We start from the raw sequence: 22,443 nt of genomic DNA, 5'->3' as shown, positions 1-22,443 counted from the left end.
CGGCGCAAACACCCATTTCAAAGTGCAAAAGAATGTTAACTTCATCCAGGCATCCAATTAGCTTGTGTCGGGCATAAAAATCAAGCCCATTGTGTGAAGAAACACTTTTGAAATTACATCACAAGACAGATGTGTTCAATTGCGGCGGTTTAGTTCTTCTATTTTATAAATGAGATGTCAGAGTGAGAGGGTGAGAGTCTTAGTCTTTTCAATAACCAGCAAAGAGACGAGAACTTTGAAGGTAAATTAATTTTATTTTTATTTTCTTAAAAAAAGGTGTCACACAAGGCCAAAAGAAGAACAAACAAACAAACAAACAAAAACTCTTCCTTTTGACATTTCACACCCAAGAAGTTCTTCTCTCGTCATCACAATTCACTCAAAGAGGCAAGAGAAAAGGACTCGCGTTGTTCTGACGGTGTTTACTCAACCTAGCACAATAAAACCCGGACAAAGTGACATGTACGGTTCATAAGACAGACAGCTCACGTGGATCCAAACACAGACTCTCACGAGCAGTTTTACAAACGGAACGGGACGGTTTACAGCTATCCGATACATTGGACTGATCACTTTTAAGACAGACTATACATGTCGCAATGGGCACTTTTAAGGGAAATGGGATCGAATGAGAAAATATCCCATCCTGTTTTTTTTTTTCTTTGTTTTCTTTATGCCTTACATCAAACCTGCACGTTGAGGTAAGCATGCCCACTGGGGAAAAGAGAGGAAGCCATCTCCCATATATAGGACTCCCTTGACCGTATCCCCACTCACTTTGTAATTCGCCTTGACAGTAAATCAATTGTGAAGCCTGGCCCTTTAGACTCCTGACTTAGTCCAAGCCAAGGCCCTCCTCTCTCGCAAACATTCTTGCACACATGAATCACTCCAACTCCTGGCTTCTAGAAGGCATTTCCTGCCCGGCCCTCTCGCTCTCTCTCGCTCGCTCGCTCGCTCTGACTCCTCTGCTGAAAGCTGGGCAGGAGCGTTTTGATTTGGACCCGCAGGGGAGGAGAGCTCAGCTAACACGGGGCCCAGACAGAGACAGAACGCTAGCGAGTGAGTGTTGGGTGATGCATGTGCACCCGAGTCGCTGGTGTGGGTGGGGGGGGGTGAGTGCTTTATCCTAAAAACTGCAATCCGAGATGTGGACCGTATTCCATCGACATCGCTCAACACGGGGGAGCGTCCCGTGTCAGCATTTAAAATGTACATTCTGGCTAAGACAGATGTTCAACCTTTAACATAGAACATCAATGTAGATTTTCCAGAATAACAGAGTAGGTATACCCCCCCCACCCCATCCCTTGAACATACTGCAAAGATTCATGATCATATTCAGTGCCGAGGAGCATTCAGTGGTGAAAATATGCACGGTGGGAACTCGAGTTGGCTCGTCCGCACCGTGCACCTGCCTAACCTGTCCCCTTGAGATAGCGTAGACTATGATGCTAAATCCACAGTACATAGACAGCGGCCATGTACATCATCTTCTGTCAGCCGAGTAGACTCCAAACGACCATAAGCAGCTCGTTTGTCTTGGTATTATGTACACAACAATGTAGCCTACATATTTACTACGAGGATGGCGGATAGTCTCAAAGGGAGTGATGAACGAGTGGAAAAGGGATGGTTTGCCGCTGCGGCCACAAAGGGCCTACAGTGCCGCCGTGTGTGTGCGCGTGTGTGTGTACACTACAGGGATGTGCTGCGAATGTTGGAGTGTGTGACGGGCTCCCCGTAATCCTCAGATCATGGCTCTTATCACCAGCCTCCCTTTGACCTGGTGAAGATAGGAGCTCCTCTCCGCCTCCAAGCTTTCGTCCTCGCTATCCAGGGGCTCCTCCTTCACCTTGATGACCCCGTAGTGCGGGTCGGGGAGCTCCACGCTGGAGCCGCCGCCGCTGCTGCCGCTGCTGCTCAGCGTGTGCTTCCGGATGACTCCTCCGGGGGGCAGCCTGTCCTCCTGCATGCGCTCCGGCTGCTCTCCGTGGAGCAGCTCCTCCTTGGACTCCTGCAGGTGCGCGCTGGGTTGACGTAACTGCTCAATGGACTTGGACAGCAGCTGCAGAACACATTGACAATAAGAAGAACTTTATTTTACATGTAGCAGGCACGCACTTTCAACCATAAAATCCAATGAATGCAATTCTGAATATTAAGTCATGAAACTATGCAGTATATTGATTCACAATGTAAAAGTTTGAGTTCAATCGAAATTTTCTGCAAATTGAAATCAAACAAACTGTACTCGGTGTCAGAGAATCTGGCAAGACTTCGGCTCAGTAAGCAACGAAAACTCTTCAAGTGTGTTTTGATTTTCTTTGGCTTCTTTACAGTTTTGTGTTGCTGAGAGGAAAAATTGCCACGATAACCATTGAGTCAAAAATCACTGCAACATGAGAAAGTGTCTGGATAATCTGAGCGGTACAATTTGTGATGAATTATGTGTCATTTTGGTCATTAACTTCTCTTTATTCTTGACAGTTGAGAATGATAAAATGTTATTAGACTTACAAAGTGATAAAGGCTTTATAGTGGTGACAGTTCACTTTGCATTTACTATGAGCTAACTATCAGTTAGGGAATTAATTAGTTCAACAGTTGCACCAGAAGGGGGCTCTACAGCCAACAACGAAAAGTGCCTGCTAACCAAATTATCGACAGCAGGTAGGCCTTTTATAAATATCTCGATTAGCCTCTTTAGCTCAGCCTTTGTAAACACCGTGCAGACTTTTTCCAAATGCCTAATCTCTTGTAAATTTCCATTGCTGCCCCCTACTGTAGCTTGCACCGGAGGTCGTGTAAAAACAGCCCCCCCCCTGACAAGCCTCTACTGGGAAATTAATTAGGGCAATGTTTCACTGATCCCTCGCTGTAAACACTCAGGGCTCATCCCTGATTAGTGGCCATTTATAACCTCCGCTTTAAGTGGCTTTACCCCACGATCTCATTGGGTTGGATGATCACAGCCCAGTTTCTTTTTAGATAAAATGTAAACCGTTCCCAGCAAGGGTGCCGTGGGAAAAGTAATTACATTTTATTTAATTTATCCAAAATTATTCATACTTTACACGCACATTTATGTTCATCTACCTATTCCAGCGACGTATTGTAACAATTAAAATAGCAGATGATGCAATAAATCTGCGTATTCACGTTGTGATTTGTACAACTGAATAAGTCATGCGAGTGCATCAGTTTTGTGTTCTGGGGGTTTAAAACAAAATAGAAAATATTATTGGGCAGGTTGGGCAGAACTCCCGCATACTGTATAAAAGGGGTGTCAAACTCATATTTGATATGATATTACGTATACTCATTGAAATCAGTGACTGGTAAAAACAAATATTGATAAATAAAAATAAATACATATATAATACATATAAAATAATAATAAAAGTAATAAAATTGCTACTAATATCTGTAGTTTTAAAAAGTGAAGACAATTTGCAATTTTAGTATTGACACATGAAGTCGATGCACAACTTGTCTGCGGTCCACATAAAATGATGTGGCGGGCCGCATCTGGCCCCCGAACCTTGAGTTTGACTCCAAATCTGTATAAATATGCATGCAGAAATTTGGAGCAGACTGGACAGCAAGCAGTCTCCACATAATATAAGATCCTTTTCAATTCGCTTGGACTGTTGAAGTGCCTAAAGTACCTCTGTCTAGGACAGTAAAAGGGTTCAAATGGCCTCTTTAGTATGAAGGGGGAAAAAGTAAGAGTCTATTTGGGGAGAGTGGTCTGATGATTGTAAAATGTCTCCTCAACTGGAGGCCACTATCGGAAGAAATAAGGACCATCACCCATTCTACGAAAACAAAACTGCCATTTTGATGCTTTACTCAGAAAGTTCAAGATAAAGATGGTGCTGAGACGCACGTGTCAGCTGTACACGTCAGTTACCACTTGAGCTAAATTTTTGCTTTTTATTTCCTCCTCAGTGGTTTCCCATTCCTCCTTCAGGGCTCAGTGTTAGGACACAGTGCAGCTCACACAATGCCGCCTTTCACAGCGTCGGTCACCTCACACGCGTCCCACACCAGAATAATTACTCTCTTGTGTCTTGGCGAGGTGACCTCGGCTAGCTTTCAGAAACACAAATATTGCCACAGAGGAACAAAATGTATTCTGGGCTTTCCCCCTCCTCTCTCGCCTACGTTTGAACTTAGCTGAATTGAATTTCACAGTGTTAGCATGTGAACAACACTGGTGCCTTGAGCTATGATAACAAAATTAGTGCAAGGGAAGCATTTCTTCCCCATTTTGAACTTCTTTGTATTGCACATTTACCGGCAGTGGAATAGCGATGAAAAACAAACTAAGGGTCAAGACTTTTAAACTTCAGCATACCGGCAAAGATAGATTTGTATCCTTAAAATAAGTCTATCGGAGTGATGGTAAAACGAAGCTTCAATTTGCTTCATGAACCAGTTGTTTTATTGTTTGACTCATTTGGATGGAACTCTCTATTCAACGCCATTATTTAAACCAACAGTGCCATCTAGACAAGTCAAATAATTCCAGAACAGGTTCATGGAGCAGATTTGAAGTTTTTTTCTCGAATCATCGATCACTAGTCATAGTATCCCAGTTGTCCAAGAAGAGGACAGACAGAAAGCAATAAGCAGAGACAAACCTTATTTATATGGATTTGCTGCTGGTATTGTTTCTGCTTTTCCAGGAAGTGTTGGTGTTGCTGCTGGATGACAAGTTGTGCCAGTGTGTTCTGAGGGAGTGGCGCTGACTGGGTCCTGCTCAAGGGCCGATGTTTGGGTGGTTTTGGCCGAGTGCTGGATGAGCAATCCTTCATGGCCAGAGGGGACAGAGGGTGGGTTGACAAGGGGCCTGGACCTTGAACAACAAAGCCCAAAATATTAGGTTTGCTTAGGGTCATTAGAAATGATATTTATTTATTTTAAGCAAACTGTTCTTACCAGTGGAAAGCATCTTCTGCTGCCTCATCTGCTCCTTCTGGAGAAGGTGCTGGAGCAGAGCCTGGTGACTGGGGCTCACTTTGGATTCCAGACCGTTCTGAAGAGGCACAGGACCTAGAAGATGTCCTGGCAGTCCATGCTTGCTCTCTATTGTTCTGTCTTTTAGGCCAACAGCCGCCTGAAAAGAAAAAATACAAATGGTGACTCACTTCATATACCACATGCAATACTCCGAATATTGAAGCTGTCTGTCGTAATTATGAACGTTAAATGACATAGCATTAAAAGATGGTGAAACATCACTGCTGTTAATGACCAGGCATCCTTGGAATGTGCCAGAGCTGAACAATGATATACCACATGTTGGGTTATCAAGAGTTGTACCTGAGTTGGGCTTTTTAAAAAGTGGTGATAAATGAGGTGGAAGATAAGAGCAGGCTTGATACCAGACAATATTTATCTAATGGGTGATAAAATCTTTGAAGGCCACAAGGGTCAGTGGCCTGTTGTCAAAATGAAGGAGATGCAAAATTATAAATGACTACCGAAAGATACTTACGCTGATAGGTGAAGACGCAGTTGGAAGCCCAAAAGAAATATTCGGTAAGGACGGGGATGTGTATAAACTCAAGACGGACACGGAGCTCTCTGGTCGGAATAATCTTGGCTGCGAAGGCCATCGCTATATGACACAGGACAGAAACAAAGAGAAACATTACTTCACTTGTGGGAACCACCAGCAGTTCAGAATGTGGCCTAGGTAGTTAACAAAAAGTAGTAAAAGTAGTGTTCCTTCATCCCCAGTGGATCAAATGCTAGCTGGTCCCCGCCTTTGGGCTCTGCCCTCTAGGAGGACACCACCAATGGGGCACACTTCCTGTAGCCAGCAGAGAAGGGGACCAGCATGTGGTTTTGGAACAGCCTTGTTTATCCTCGCGACCCCTACCAGTACTCAATGACCTGTACGTGGATATCCGGCCCATATTCGACCCGAGGGACCCGTTCCCTCTGTAAAAGGATACCTAATGTAACGGTGCATCAACATGCATTGCTTTTGCAACAGGCATGAGGTCTACAGGCAACCCGGCGCTCCACCAATGACTTTTCACGAGAGCTTCGGCTTGTGCTGAAACAATAGCAAGCTTGTGTGTTGACGTTGCTCACGACGCGGGTGTCTTTTTGGCTACCAGCGCCTGGGATTTCAATTAAACGCCACGGTCCGTTTGTCTCCCCGAGCCCTGATGTCAGGGCGTCTCTGCGTTCCCTGTCACTGGAGGTCCTCGCGAGAGTAAACAGCCATGGTTCAGGAAAACACAGCTGCTCTGTTGAGATTGCAAGTGGATGTGTCATATCTGCCACCCGCTATAATGGTCTTCTTTGTGAGCTCGGTCCAAGGGGATCTATGGGCCAGAACTCGGCCTTGAATCTATCAAGAAATGCCTCAGGCGCGAAGCCAAGTCAATGACAGAAATACAATGACAAGCCAACAGCCCAACTCGGAGCCAAACTTCAGATTGTTTTTTTTTTTGTTTGAAAAGCCTAATTGTGCAGAACATCTGGAGGAATAATGTGAGCGATAAAAAAGGAGCAGGATTGAAACTGTTGCTGTTGTTTGCTCTTAAACGCTCACATTTCCTGCAAAATGTGTTGTTTTAACACAAGTAAACCTGGCGCAGTCGGACACACGGGTCAAGCTGTGCCTCTTTAATGTCGGTGTGGGTAGTCATTTTCACTGGAGGGGAACAGACAGAGGGCAAATGGCTGTTTTTATAGCTGCGAGCAGAAGGGCAGCCAAGCATTTTGTACTTTCACCCCATCTCGCCAAAACCTTTTTTTTTTTTTTTTTTTTTTTAAACATGCATATGCCACAGCTTCCTTCATTTGGCAAATAAAAGGCACTGCAGACATTTGGCCAATGTACCTCAGTTTTTGTGGTAGTAGGCAAAGAGGAGGGTCCATTTTCTGCCCCCAAGGCACTGGAGGCCCCGATGGGGGAGCTGGGGCCGGAGCCAGGGGCACTTTTTGTGGGTGTGGAGTCTGCAGAACATATACAAGTTACAAGTAATGAGTATTCATGCACACGATCCAACTTTAAAAAAAATATATATATATATATATATATATATATATATATATACCGTAATTTTCGGACTATAAGTCGCGGTTTTTTTCATAGTTTGGGTGGGGGGGCGACTTATACTCAGGAGCGATTTATATACATATATATGGTTTTTTTTCACTTTTTTGGGCATTTTATGGCTGGTGCGACTTATACTCCGGTGCGACTTATAGTCCGAAAATTACGGTACGTATATATGTGTATATATATATATATTAAATTAAATATATATATATATATATATAAAATATATATGTGTATATATATATACACACACACACACACATACACATAAAATATATATACAAATATATACATAAAAAATTAAAATATACATATATACGTACATACATAAAAAAATAAATATACATAAAAAATGTTCTAACTGCCATAAGCTTGGTCTCATACCCATGAGCTCGAGTGCCCTCTTCTTATACGGTGTGACGAGGTTGCCATCTTTACTCTTGAGCATGGGGCTGCTCCGCCTCTCAGCTACTTTCTGTTTCAGTCTGGACCGTACCTTCAGGTTGGGCTCGGAGGCTAAAAAAGAAAGAAGATAAAAATAGCGAGTGAACCTTCAGTCTCAGTTTATTCTCCGAGGGTGAAAAATGACCCGATGGTGTGAGTAAGTCAAAGCAGTGTTGTTGTTTTTTTTTCCCCTCTCGCCAATGTAATGGAACTTGTGAAAGCAAACAGGAACATCATAAAATCAGACTATCAATCAAGTTATTATATTATCACACTTCAACAATTTGAAATATTCCCAAAAAAATTGGATCGATTAAATGACTCAAGATCAGGCCTTTTTCCAAATCATCTGGACTAAATTAGCTCGCGAAACACTGAGAAATTCTGCCGCTACCTGCCGCCCTGGTGACCACAGTCTGATACAGTAGCAACAGTTAAACTAACACAAAAACATGGCAGATGTTTCAAGCTCCCCACAACACCTCCCACCTCCTAATGCAAAACAGAAATACCGATACACTCCTCAGTTTTCAACAGCCAGGCGGAACCTTATCCAGATAGCAGATAGACCAGCCAATTTTTCTCGTGTGACTTTTCACCCAATAATTTCCAAACTCAAAATTGGGAACACTCGACTTGAAGTAGATGTTACTAAGGATACTAAAGATTTTAACCCATGCAGCCAAACGAAGACCCAAAACTCCCATAAGATAAAATACGCATGCTGCAGTGACGTTATGTAAACCTGTTACACAACATCTTTTTTTTTTTTGATTATTCAGTTTGTGAATCAAAAATGTTATTTGTGTGTGTGTGCATACATTGCGAAGCTCATGCAGCTGAAAATGGGGAAGTAAGGTTATGATGACGTAGGAGTGCCGCGGGGGAGGATGAATATGGAGGCGGTGCTGGAGGGTAGATAGGGGCACAGTGGGCCAGATGCTGCTATTTCTGGCATTTGTCAAAGCAGCCAAAGCCTCATCCCTAATACGTGGCGGCGGCGGACCTCTAATCCTGTGGGTGTGAGGATGAATGAAAGGGAGGAAGAAAGAAGAGAGGAGTGGGAGGGAGAAAAAGGCTGCTGGGAGTCCTGTGAATCTGCTTCACGCCCCACTGCCTTGATTGCTTTCTATTTTTATACACTGCTGCTGCCACTAAGCAACATATGCCAATTGGTCACCACGGGAACGGCAGACAGCGGCATGGGAAGGAACGCTTTCTCACTGGTCCCCGTGGAAAAACACAAAATCGCCCTGATGCTCCGAGATACAGAAGGCAATTATGACGACCTTAAAGCGCAGTAGAAGCTTTATGACGGAAAGGTTAGATGGGCGAATAACGTGGAATTCCATCGATAATTCTGAGAAAAGATGAATCAATCAGTGCATATCTAGACAATTACCTCCACAACATGCTTTTTTTTTAGCTACGTTCTCAATCCAAATGCCATTTTAGGAGGTTGATAGTTATGGCATGCCCAAAAAAAAAAAAAAGATGGTTTCGTCCAGGTGTTTCTGCTCTCGTTCTTGAGTACAACTAAAATAGGTTGACATCAATCATAAAACAACAAGTACGGTATGTACACCGGAACTTGCTTGATATTTAGCTCTGTCCTAAATATAGATTCAACTTCCAAGCAGTAATCCCGCCTCTAAAATTCCCCTCGTGCTTTCAAAGTTAATTGTTGAGTAAACATTATAGTTTTAGCAGAGGTTAATTCAGATACACATAAAACTTTGCCTGAACAGTTTGTCCATTTTTTTTACAATGGTGACTGTTCTTCTTCTTAAGCTTTAAGTGAATAATATATGAATCCAATAAGTTATGATATACATTTTTTTAACCTATCCCTGGCCTACTATTTGGCAACCGCCAACACTATTTCCTGTTAAACTTGGAATGGCTTGACATTTACTGGGTTTGTAAAAGTCCCAAGACTCATGAAAAGAACCACGTGTGACAAAATATATATTCCTGACAAATGTGATTATGAAACTCTACCAGAATAAACAATGAACTTCGCCCTTTGGCCCAACCAAGCAGTCGGGTGTCTCACACAGAGTACTTGAGTCACCTCCATTTTGTTTTGAGAGCACTATCTTTTCTTAAACAAACAATCATGTCAGGGCCCATCCCGACCGCGGCAACACCTGCCAATCAGCCATCGGTGGCGTTCGGTGGCTGGGAACAACGCCACCTTTGTACGTCAACCTTTAAAATGGCTCTAATGAAGACAGACAGGAAGTGGGGGAGGAAAGACTAAGCAGGAAATGACCACATATAGATTCAGGAATCTATGAAGCAACAAGTTTTATCAATGTGAGACGTCTGCACAATTCCTCTGAGTAATCTCGAAACTGGGTATACACAAATTAACCAGTAGGGTCGTTTTGGAAATTAAAGAGACACTGAGGGGGAAAGAACATAATGTAATTTGGTGACCTCATAGCGGAGTTTTTTTTTTTTTGGAGCTCGCCAAGTCTTGTAAAAACGAAGGGACGGGAATTATTTTTATTTATACAGCATTCCCCAAAGGCCTCCTCAAGCTTTAAACCGCTAAAGTTTTTTTACCTTTCGGTGGGAACCTGTGTCCGTTCAAAATTACTTCTAAAGCCCAGAATTTGGGAAAGATTTAACTGCTCTTATTACTGCATTTATTACTTTCTTTAAACAGTTAATCAGAGAGTATATTGTTAGTCATGGTTCTAATAATGATATAAAAAACCAACATCATTAAATGTGTCTGAAATCGTTTCAAAGTGAACTATGAAACAACTAAAGAAGGAATTCAAGTGTCCTCATTTTGTGCTTCCCTGGATGGATGAGAGAAGCGGGGGTCATAATGAGCCTAACTGACCTTATTAGCAGGTCATCAGCAACCCCAGGAAACACTCAATAGCTCTATAGAACTCTTGATTGACAGAGGTCAAACGGGATCTTAATTATAGCCCACACTGTTAGAACTTGTGGTACAGTCTTTTTTGTTCTTCGAGGTACAACTTGTACTCATGTATGTGTAATGTAGACTCCATAATAACTGTTTTCTTTCCCAAAAGTTTACAAGCTGGGAAAGCATTAGATTTTCAGGCATCATCATAACGAGCCAATACATCAATAAAGGTCCAGTTATGTATTTCTGACTGCAAGTGGAGTCTAGTGAATGCAAATGAAAAGCAAAGGATGCACTAGGTGTATATTTCTAGAATTGTTGTATGTGTGTCACACATATGCAAATGAGCTGACCTGTCTTCCTCAAGGGGAAGTCGTCCTTGCCGTCAACGGGTGATGGCAGAGTGTAATGGCAGGTCGGGGACATGCCGCCCAGTGGTGGAGAGCTTTGGTCCAGAGAGATATGATGAGAGGACCTGAGGACACAAAACAATAAAAGGACACAATGCAGTGTAGCAATGTAAATGTGCACCTCAAAAGTGCTTTACACTCATTTAAAAGTAGTCACCTGTACCAGAGCTTGGGGTGGTGGATGAATGAATGATTGCCACCATTACCGGTGGGGTCCTTTGCTGATTTGCTCAACAGAAACTCTTGGAGTTTCTGCTTCACCTCTGTACTGGCCACTGCACCTGTGAGACCAAAAGGTGCAAGAACAAGGATTGGGGTTACCCTAAGGATACATGACTTGTGATGCATATGGTGAATTCCAAATTATTTCTGTTTGAACTGCTCTGTTTTTGTCCCTTGACATGTAGAAAGATCCCCCCCTAGCGGCCAATAAGAATTGCAACCAAAAAAAAATGTGAGCGAGAACGCTCCTATTGCAGGCCGACAGTTTCAGGGCATCGTTTCAAATTACCTGACCTGGCAAAGTCATAAGTCATCTCTATTATTAGACAGAATGTAAAAACAGAAATGAAACCTTAGACCTTAAGCTATTCTCATAGTTCTATTAAAAGATATTTTCAACAAAATTCCAGGATTAAATGGCACCAGGAAGCCTTAGCTATTTATATTGCTTTAATTATAGTCTTTTTTATAATGATCACCTTGAAATTACAAAGATCCTCTTAGCCTCTTAATTTTAAAACCAAGCTAATAATAATGTAATAATAATAAATTTTAAAAAGCAAACCTGAAACAATGTGAGTAAAAACAGAGACCATTAGAATAAGGGACAAAGTTGGAAGATTATATCATACGAAACAAATGTCTTATATATTGTAGTTTAACTTTTTCCTCTCAGTTTTGTGTAAAGTAAATATATTATTTAATAATAATAATAATGTGTATTTTTCGAGAGTGATTTTCCCCCTCGGTGTGGAGCTCTTACTCTCTCTGGCTCGCTCTTTGGCCCTTAGATTCATGCTGGAGATGTGCAGCTCTCGCCGATGCCTCTCCTGCTCTTTCTCCTGCTGGTTCTGCTGCTGGCTCTGTTGGTGCTGCTGGTTTTGCTGCTGCAGCTGCTGTTGCTGCTCCAGACGGCGCTCCTTCTCTGCAAGTTCCTGCTGCTGTTTCATGGTGTGGAGCTCCTGTTGAAGCTGAGAGCGCAGCACAACCAGTGGTAAGCCTGAGGAAAGCAACTCTCGGTGCTTGATGTTTTGGGAAATCACAGCTATTTTTGGGACCTTACTGTGGTTTTGTATTTCACAGTGATGGATGATTTGATGCTTGCATGTGAAAAAATGTTCACACTCTGCTGTAAGATTGTGATGCTCAATTTTTCTCCCTAATGTTTCAAGTTAAAGCTGACCCACCTTGAGGTGCTCCTGGAGCTGAGCCTGGTGCTGACGGGTTAACTTCTCATGCTGTTTCTGGAACTCGCTGATGAGCAGCTGCTTTTGGATCTGCTGCTGCTTTTGGATGAGAAGGAGCTCCTGCTGCAACTGCCGCTCCCACAATCCCGGGTCCGAACCTGGCCCCAGCATCCTCAGGTCTGTGCGCAGGTCTAACGGCGATATGGGTTCCACAACCAGTGGGACGTCGGACTTAATCTCCACTGTATTCCAAAACAAAATAAAAAAAATAAAAATTACATGTCAAACACTGAACGCGTCTCCGTCACGAGACACAGTGTTATATCAGTGCTGCTGTATAATGGAGAGCGAGGAAGAGAAGGAGAAAAGTGAGAATCATGAAGGCAAAGCTTTCTCTCATGCAAACCTGTAATTATAATCGTTTCTAAAAACAAACACTGGATCACATCCGGCAGAGTCTACTGGGAGCAGCTGTACTGAGGACCCAGTGGACATTTGGCACGGAGCTCACAGTGGACATTTCAAGTATTTATTTAAATCCTATTTTATAAACAAACGACATTCTTCTCATTTCTCCTAGGACATCATGTCACTTATAAATCCTTAAAGGAAAATATTTGTTTTAAGGATGACGATCATAGTGGCATAACACTGTATTTTGAGATCTTGCCAGTTTTCTTAATGAGTGCTGACGTTAATCGGAAGTGTTTTTGTCATTACGTGTAATTGGCAGATATGAAGACACCGAGCTTCCTTTCGTGCTACGAGCTCTGTATATAGAGGGAAATGATATGTAGTTAAAAACATGGAAGACTAGTTCATCTTCATTTTCAAAAGACTAGTTCATCTTCATTTGCAAAAGAACCATCTATGAAGTCCATTTTAATTTGTGTAGCTGAACATACTGTATAATCACCCAAATTCTGTTTTTGACACCAAGGAAACATCACAACCCATTTGAAATTCCAGTAGCTGCAATTCGATTTATTGAGTGCCTTCCTTGCCTTAATAAACACACCTCACATTTGTCATTTTGTGTATTGCGACACTATTTCCTTCCTTTAAATATTTTTAATAACCAGTCACTATATTTATTATATACCAGTCAAAGAAGCATCTTCTCACTAGTTGCCATCATTCCCTCAGGCAGGTATACTGATGTTAATTTGCATAACAGGCAGCATTGCATTTGTACGTGGCGTTGCTGATTATATAAATAGCGACATAAAAGCAAGTGGTGCAATCCTGGTCTGTGACAACCCCCACATGCAAGTATCCGCCACCCTAACTTGCTGCTGTCATAGCAACAACCAGCTACGTAATTATGAGCACACACCCCATCCTGCAGCTATGGAGTCTCGCCACATGTCATCTCCTGCCTACTGTGCCAATGTGACATGTGGACTATTATATCAGCTCTTATATAAAGACGGAGTCCCCAGCAGAGAGAAACACAATAAAAGAAAAATTGCACAATAGTGTGTGATAGTCTTAGAAGAGGTTCAAACAGTGAAGACAACCAGTAGGGAGTCCTGGTGTTCTAAAAACAGCTTCAGTGAAATGACAGAGGAGGGCACCGACATGAAAAGGTACCTGTAGATCAGACTCCTCAATGTTGACAAGGAAAATGCATCTTGGCGTGCAAGTACTTGACAAAGGACTCTACTGTTAACGGGCGCTGTTCCAGGGACAGCCGTGAACCTGTGAACCATTCAAGGACTCCGTGAGTCAGACACCGTCAGTGCTACTTCTGCCTAATGGACCTAAAAATAGCAACAAAAACACCTGCTGGCAGGAGGAGAACTCGCCACTGTGATATTTAATTAATCTCATACTTCATTCCCAACCCTGACTGCGAATGACATTAAGGATCTTCACTTTGATCGGCGCATCAAGCTGAGCCTCTATCACTATTTCTTAGACGTGGTGGTGGTGAGGGGGGTGTAGGCGGGAGTGTGAAAGCTTAAGGCCACATTTGATAACCGAGCCTGCATGAAATGGCCCTTGAGGAAACCACAACAGCCTCACGCGCCCGTGCTATTCTTGTCCACCCACCGTCCACAAGAATAGCGCAGAGCCGAGCGCCAAAGTTGAGGGAAAATAATGAGATCCTTAAGGTATGGTGATTATTCAAGCGTACCAATTGGAAAATTGACAACATACATCCATCACGACTGCCATAAAAAAAAAAGAGTTCCAAACGTTCTTCAGACTATATACTTCACCCCAAAACAAAAGGCATTTTGACAAAAAGCACACGCAGTACTTTCGAGCCTGGAAACAGAAATCTTTAGCTTCTGTCAAAACGAAAATAATCCGTAGGCAGGCAAGAATACCGAACCACCAGTAACTGGGGCCAAATATAAATGCTCTTAATATAGACAATGTGCGAAAGACTGTCACACTTGTGAAGCTGCCATCTTAATTTAACGCTTGCAAAAATAAAAGCGCCATGTTGCATTCATGTAATCTTCAAGTCATAATCAGGCTTTGGGTCATGGTGACCCTTGATGCAAATAAATGTTTCTAGATTAGAATGACACCTCTCACGCTTGGACGGCAGCACCAATGCACCACGCACTGGTAAACAAGATATTTATGAATGACAGCTCCCAAATGTGTTTTTAGCCCCAGGCAAGTACCCTGTTGCCCCATGCCCAGATTCCTCCCTGTAGAAGGCCCGCCGAGCGGCGATTGGGTGACGCACGCCGTGTGCCCACTGCAGTCGGAGCGCCAACGATCTCAAAAGTGTTTACTCTCCTGCTCTGCCTTGCTCTTATTTAGAGTGACAATTACAGCCTTAATTTGAGATGGCTGCTCAGAATAAAATGGCTTGGAGAGAAACAAGTCATTCATCATATAAATAACACTCACCAAACACAAAGCTGTTCTTACAACTTCACTTCCATTGCACCAGTTGCGCGATTCTGATGTTGGCTACTATTAATCATCTTTTACAAATAAAAAAACTGGGCATAAGCAGTACTTAATCGCTTTATTCGTGTGGCATTTTGCCCACATTTACTAATCTAAATTCTCTCTGACAATCAAAATAGAAGCAGAGACAGAAGAAGTGGAAAAAAATAAGCTGATCTTAGTGACTGCAATGTGGCACTGGATCTCTCATTAAGTGCCTTGTTATTTTGAGCAGCCTGCAAGTCTAAAGCAGGAAACGGCGCTTTATTTTTAAGACGTCGGCTCGTCCTTGCCGCTGAGCCAGATTTCAGACTTGCAGTGCTATCTGTTAACAAAGAGGCCTGACCCGGATCACCGTGCAAGCTTGCTGGCTCCTGTTTGGCCGTCAACAAAAACAACACACAATACCCCATTCATTCATTATTAAAAACAACGACCAAAAAATATCATCTTCTAAAATTGATAGTCAAGTCCTATGTAAATATGGCAATTTTTGCAGAAAATATGACTCATATCCTAATACATCAATCCCCAGAAATCAATTATACCGACGGCGGGAGCCACAAAAGCATCCTCAAGCCTTCCTCCTCATAAAGCCACAAAGAAAAATCTAAAACAACAAAAGGATTATATAACCTATTATTCAACTTTTTTTTTGTATGTGTGTCGTGAGCACTTCAAACACCTTCTGAGGGGACATAAAGGTAGATGAGCCACACAAGGGTACTTGGAAGGTAGACTATTATTGTTTGCAAGCTTCCTATTGAAGTGGCTTTGCAACATGTTTTGCATTCAGACTCAGCTAATTAGTTTCCTGCTTTGAGAGCCCATTTGAACAAGCTTTCGTCTGATGTCACTAAATCACTCGTATTTACGTGAACTACTTGAAATGAAACAGTATTATCTAAAAAATATATATATATTATGGTCGGAGCAGATTGCAATTGACCTCAATTCATAGCTGACTTAGTCTTTCGGGATTAGTTCAGAAACACCTTGTGAATAGTTGTCAAAATCTCAAGTCATTTACCATAAAAGAAAAAAACAAATCCAGCAGGCGAACGGGTTCCACTATTAATATATGTTCCAAGGCACTGTTATATCAGGAGCATGCCAAGATGGAATGATAATGCACAGACGCCTAATCTTAGCCGGCTAATGCCATAAGCTGAAAATAACTCACCTAAGAATAGCTGACCCACAGAATAAGCAAGGAGGCTGAATTCGGACGCTCTGTGCAGCCGTTGTTTGACAAACAGGCCTCGCACACAGAGGACAAGACGTGTGACAACATGATTTATTGACAGATGGAATGTGTCATCCTCCTGTCTTCTTTCGAAATTCGTGCGGCCTCTCGGGGTTTTGCCTGCAGTCAAACTCATGCTTGTTTTTTTTAAAAGACTAAAATTCACATTTGATTTATTTTTGTCTCACCTAATTGCTATTCAAGGTACGTATATCACATTAACCAAATGATTCATCACTTTGTCACCAAACACCCATGTCACTTCTGACAATCAAAGACTATGCAGCCCATTCAAACATTGAACAATTACAAAATGCATGACAAACAACGTCCTGACTCATCTTAAATCCCTTTTGCTGCCAACTCATGTGAGTCAATACATTGCCGTATTGTAAATTTCCATTTCATGTTAAGCCAGAAATAAAGCACTGTGGTCAATGTTCGGAGGGAAACCTTTAAGTTGCCCCCCTCTGCATTTACCATGACACTTTTTCCACTTCCCTAAAAAGTACACGAAAACAACATCCCCTTTATAATCTCAGTGACTCACTTTGACCGGTAAGAGTTTGGGAACAAGGGTTGCACACTTCCTATTCATATTGTTTAGCACAATGACAGTTCCTATTAGAAAATTCAGAGCTGCTTGAACGCTCAGCATTAGAACCGATTAAGAACAGAAAGCAACATATGTCATGAGAAATACCTCGATTCAGGAAAAGGTGCGTGATCCTACCACGACGCCCAGCTGAGAGTTGTTCTTTGCACAGAGAAAGAGAGACAAGCTGCGCGCAGAGTTGGGTGGAAGAGCGAGCGAGCGAGAGAGTGGGAGAGACACAAGTACACTGACGATGTGCGATGTCAAGATGGAATGCACGAGTAGAAAAGCCAAGAGAGGGGAGGGAAAAAAACTAAAAGATGACATCCCGAGGTAGAGCAACTAAAAAAAAAGCATCACCTGAACTGTTCACGTTGTGCATCCTGCTCTGGTAAAGGAGCGGCTGGGCTCCAACGCGGCCGTCTGTTGTGGAGAAACTTGACTCGCCCTCGTAAATCGTCTGCAGCATACTCCACTTAGCACTCGGGTCTCATCGCACGCCGTCACCAAGAGAGCCACCCCTTCAGCCACCCGGGGGAGCGAGTGCCTTCCTCCGCCTCCTCCTCTGAGACAGCACTCTTCACTGGAAAGCAGGAGTGCTCTCGATCTCTGCAGGGCTGTTTGCTTTCAGCCCTGGCCCGGCACCCAAACACTAAGACAGTGTCAAGCTCGCTGCTTTCTCTTCACAGCAACGTGTCAGAGGGGAGCTTGCAAATGTTGCCTGGCAAAGTCGTGGAGTGAGCGCTGAGCACCTCACTCAGGCGAGCAATGCAAGCTGGGGAGGGAGTGAGCTTCATTTGCATGTGAATCAACAACTGCGTGGCCCACAGGTGACAGAAATAGAACAATAGCCAGCCCTGGCTAAAAATAGGTCAGGCGAGGCGCAGGGATTGGAGCAGCAATGATGCGTTTAAAAATACCACACCAAACACAGCTGTCTTCTGCAGTTTCTGCCAGAAGGCATGTCTCCTGACTCCCTCTCTGCAGATGGAGTCTTGATCTCCCCTCCCTCTTTGAGTTGTGGAACAAGTCTCTATTCCTATCTTCATTTTGTTCTCTCAGGTGGACGAGCAGTAGGATCCCCTTTACACATTGATGTAGTTGTCAAATGATTCACAAAAAGCGCTTATTTCATGTGATTCACAAAAATGCCGGCTCTATATTTAAATATCTCCTGGTGTAATCCACCACAAAGGCATTCTTAAAGGTGATTTCCCACCTCTTGTTCACATTCTCTGAGCCAAAGCACTTGACTAATCAGTCAGCATTGGGTTGTGTCAAGTCGAAATTGAATCGTTCGTTTACCAGTGAGCGGATGGAAATTGGAAAAATTATTTTGAGCCGAACGACTTGATCTTTCTCAAACCGAGTTCGGTACTGTGACGACACTTTTGGGGAGAAAACGTGCTGCGTCCGTCTATTTTAACCCCTCAAGGTACAATTAATGCTAATACGCCCTTTAACTTAAATCTTTTTATCCCAGGAGCCTCGGGTGGTCCAATTCGGATGTAGGTCAAGGCAGTGAGAAAATAACCAATTATCATCTCATCGGAATCATGCTTGTTGAAATGATTTTTAAAAATCAGATCAGTTGGCTGCAAATAGAGCCCAAACAATAAGCCCTCTCAACAAAGGCCTAAGCTCTAAAAATCCTAAAATGTGTCTACCCAAAACAACATTCAATAAAAATAAATGAAGATAAAAAAATAATAAAACAATCAGTGGAGTTTACCTGCATTTTAAATCAATGAGAAGAGTCTGACTAATGCAATGTTCTTATTTACAATATTATTGTCGTATATATGATTAAACAGACAGTTTAAAAAATCTGGTACTACTACCATTAAATCAGAATTGAGCACCGCAGTGCCTTCGAAGCAACTTTCTCCGACTAACACCCAACAAGATATGGTGAAGTGGTAGGCCACATACACGCTGTGTTCACTGAAGACACATTGCCGAGTGTGTGTCGGCTTATGTGTGGGGTTCGAGTGTGTATTCAAGCCAGTGCTGTTACTCGGGAAGCATGCTTTCAACTTGCCAACTGGAAGATGCCGTAACAGCGCGACGGCAATTACATAAACCAACTGTGTCAAGAGCATCTCCCATGGCGTACCCCCCCCCCTACCCCTACCACCACCATCCCCATGCAACAGCCTGTCTAATGTGATGTATAATGTGGGACTATGAGAAAATGCAAACACATTAGTCACTTTTAAAACCCAAACCCTGAGAAAATATACAATTTCACGAGTGTTCTATTAATACGCCTTCCAAAACTAGCTAACATCCATTGTTGATATAATGTGACTCCCTCCCATAAAAGTCAAATCAAATCTGACCACTAAGGCAGCTTTGTGGCCAAACAGCCTGTGCCTTTAAATTTTTCATCTTCCTTCATAATTTGACCTGTCCCCCAGCCAGGGGCGTGGAGCCAGAACAGCTATTTTTAGGTGCTGCGCTGTGACGACTGGCTGCGGACGTGCACGCGCACACTCGCGTGCACACGCAGAAAGACTTTTACTGTGTTATTTCAGCTAGGCAAACATTGAACCCCTCCATCCTTTTATCACAGCCAAGGAAGTCAAAATTGGAACGCGCAATGAGTGTCTGACATTAATTATGCCGCTTGTGAGCCAATTAGCCAGAATAATAATGAGGAAAAAAAATCAAAACTTCTGCTTTGTGCAACTTTTACAGCTCTTGTCACTCCTATTTTTTATGAAATGGTTGGCAGTCCCACTGGATAAAGATTTGTGCGAGAGATAAGAAATCCTCAAGCCGAAGGTAAGGATGGCTAAAGACTCCATCTGTCGCAGCATCTGTCGGAGCAAAAGATTGTTGAGTCCAGCCCCAGAGGCTGACCTCCACAAAAGCCAGGAATAGTTTCTCAAACGAGGAAGTGAGTCCATCACATGAATAATATGAAAATGGAAACGCTATTTATATGAGCGAGAGCACTGCTAAAATTGAATTGCAGCATTACTTTCTTCAATAATCTCCCAAACAATTTATTTACAAGTGGCCCTATTTTTTCCAACATGCTTTGTATATTACTACTATAAATTGGAGGCAATGGATTTGCAGTTGGAGGCAATATTCCCTTCCTAGTATTTAACTTGAAATATATGTTAGTAGTGATTAACCTAAAATGTTTATTTCTGACTTGCTTCCTGGGGCTGATGAGGGATTGTGGATTGGAAAGAGCTCCGTCCAATTGCTAGGGGCCCAGTAAACCGGCAATGTGGCGAGACCGTTATAGCTCCTTGTGCGTCACCCGTGGCCTTTGTCTACTTTAGTCCTATTAAAGCATTTAAGTGTGAAAGTCAGCATCTCCGCACGATCGTCACTCTATGTACTGCCAACTGTGTCTCTGTGTGTGTATCTGACCCATTCAAGTTTGATGTATATAATTAAGAATGGGTGATTTATCCGTTGATTTGTGTCGTCATGCATACATTTTTCTCCAGAAAAAAGATTAAGATCGCCAACCAACAATGAATGTGAAGCATCTTTTTATGCATGGCTTAACTTGAATGATCTACAACAGGGGTGTCAAACTCATTTTTTTCACGGGCCGCATTGTAGTCATAGCTTCTTTCGGAGGGCCATTATGACTGTCAACCCAAATAAATGTATGAGCACCTCATATTATATACAGTAAAAGCTACAAAACAAACTGACAAATAACTCGTTTTCAAATCAGACGAGTAAAAACTGGTCAAATATAAAAAAAAAAAAGATATTATTAAAAGTGAATACAATTTGCAATTCTAGTAATGACACATGAATTTGATGCACAATTTGTCTTCGCGGGCCACATAAAATGATGTGGCGGGCCGTATATGGCCCCCGGGCCTTGAGTTTGACGCCTGTGCTCTACAAGGATGTCCAATCTTTTATGAGAAATTGCGGTCAGCATGGAAGAGCTTGTATGTTTCTTTCACATTGACTCTCTCACTCCGTTACTGGACCAGTCCCCGAGTCAACACCCGACTTCTGTGGCTTAATCACCATGGCACTGCTGCCTTGTGACAAAGTGTGCATGATGAAACCCAGCAGGGAGCCAGGCGGGAGAAGGATAAGTGTTGCAAGAAATAAATTAGGTGGACAAACACAGCTTGCTATAAATGTGATCCCGGCTAGAAAAAATGTGTTGTTTTTCTTTTCAGAGCGTACAATCCATTTGTGCGAGGGAGTGAGCGTTTTATTGTTCTCTGAACTTCAGGGCCATTTTCTACTCACGCGGGAGGGACTGTCCATCGACCAAATATAAAAATATGTTTTGGTTGATCTGCTTTTGACTTTCTGCCTGTATGGATGCAAAGTTTCATCGTTAGAATAAGATCATTATATGTATTCAGAGGAGATTTTCCCCCCAGCAACCCCTGACGCAAGAGCCCCGCCCCCTTTTTTCCCTGAGGATCATCTCCCTGGTTGCCCTGACACTGAAGGGAAATTAACTTTCCTCCCAAGTCCCAAATGACCTTATTGGCCCCCATCTTACTTACATCAGTTCCTCATGAGTCACCATATTGGCGGAAAAGTTTCCATTAATTTGCAGCAGGGGCGGAGGGGCCTGTGTGGGGTGCTTATATCTCTGCACTAGCCTCTCTACCTGTTAAAGTTTGGAAACTTATAAACATTTTCCATTTACCTCGCAGTCAGTCTCATAAAAGCACAAAGGCTGTACAACTGTTGATGTGATGAAATCCAATTAGTGTGTACATCTGGATGTGTTATGTGAGTGTTTCCTCACTAATGATTTGGGTACGCTCACTTTTTATTAGGTTACTCTGTCTGGCATTCTGTGGTATTTCCTGTTGGACTTTCAAGGCAATATAGAATTTACTTAACAGGTTGGATCAAATAACATGGGAGGGGGTAAAAATTAAGATCGTCATGTTCGCTGCTTCGTTCTGAAACGCTGCCGGCAAGTTTGGCAACTTAGCTAATAATAGCACAGTTAATTGCAAGCCAGCTTCCGTTCTCATAAAAGTGAACAGTACAAAGTTTCTTCCCCTCATCAACAAGGCCCATAAAGGCTCATGTACATGAATGTGAATTGCTTTTCTTTTTTTTCATTCAATGATTTTGTACTATCCTTAAAGTTTTATTATTTGTTGTTTTTCTATCTAGTTATTTTTACTTCCTATACTCCAGTACTCATGCACATTTATTTGTTTGTTATCATTTTTCTTGGCCATATCAGAAAAAAAAAAGCTAATACAAAAATGAAATGTAACGTGGACTCCTCGTGGATGCACACACATCATAATAATTATTATTATTATTGTTGACATTATAATCGAACCATCTAGTAGCTGGTTCCTTCCGAAGTTTTGTGAATTGCTTTTTTTTTTGCATTCAATGATTTTGTACTATCCTTAAAGTTATATCATTTATTGTTTTTCTATCTGTTTATTTTTACTCCCTATACTCC

At 42.4% G+C, this 22,443-nt stretch overlaps 1 protein-coding gene across 5 annotated transcripts; it reads right to left on the bottom strand.

Annotated features, from left to right (window-relative positions):
* Nucleotides 1-239: 239 nt before the first annotated feature.
* On the bottom strand, nt 240-17,831 carry hdac9b (histone deacetylase 9b). 5 transcript variants are annotated; one of them, XM_037273857.1, is made up of 11 exons: nt 17,361-17,831; nt 12,244-12,485; nt 11,820-12,027; nt 10,998-11,124; nt 10,778-10,899; nt 7,475-7,606; nt 6,869-6,984; nt 5,507-5,629; nt 4,948-5,125; nt 4,650-4,864; nt 240-2,068 (listed from the first exon to the last, which is right to left on the bottom strand). In XM_037273857.1, exons 1-11 carry the CDS (start codon nt 17,467-17,469, stop codon nt 1,751-1,753), a joined length of 1,890 nt encoding a protein of 629 aa, XP_037129752.1. In that variant the 5' UTR covers nt 17,470-17,831; the 3' UTR covers nt 240-1,750. The 5 variants fall into 5 exon arrangements, with proteins under 5 accessions (XP_037129752.1, XP_037129755.1, XP_037129751.1 ...); XM_037273860.1 differs by having other exon boundaries at nt 10,998-11,115; XM_037273856.1 differs by having other exon boundaries at nt 10,992-11,124; nt 17,361-17,827.
* Between the last annotated feature and the right edge of the window lie 4,612 nt (nt 17,832-22,443).

This window comes from Syngnathus acus, chromosome 16 (assembly GCF_901709675.1).
Source record: "Syngnathus acus chromosome 16, fSynAcu1.2, whole genome shotgun sequence".
Lineage (NCBI taxonomy): Eukaryota > Metazoa > Chordata > Actinopteri > Syngnathiformes > Syngnathidae > Syngnathus > Syngnathus acus.
The sequence above is the reverse complement of the archived record's forward strand: the minus strand, read 5'-3'. Positions and strand labels throughout refer to the sequence as shown.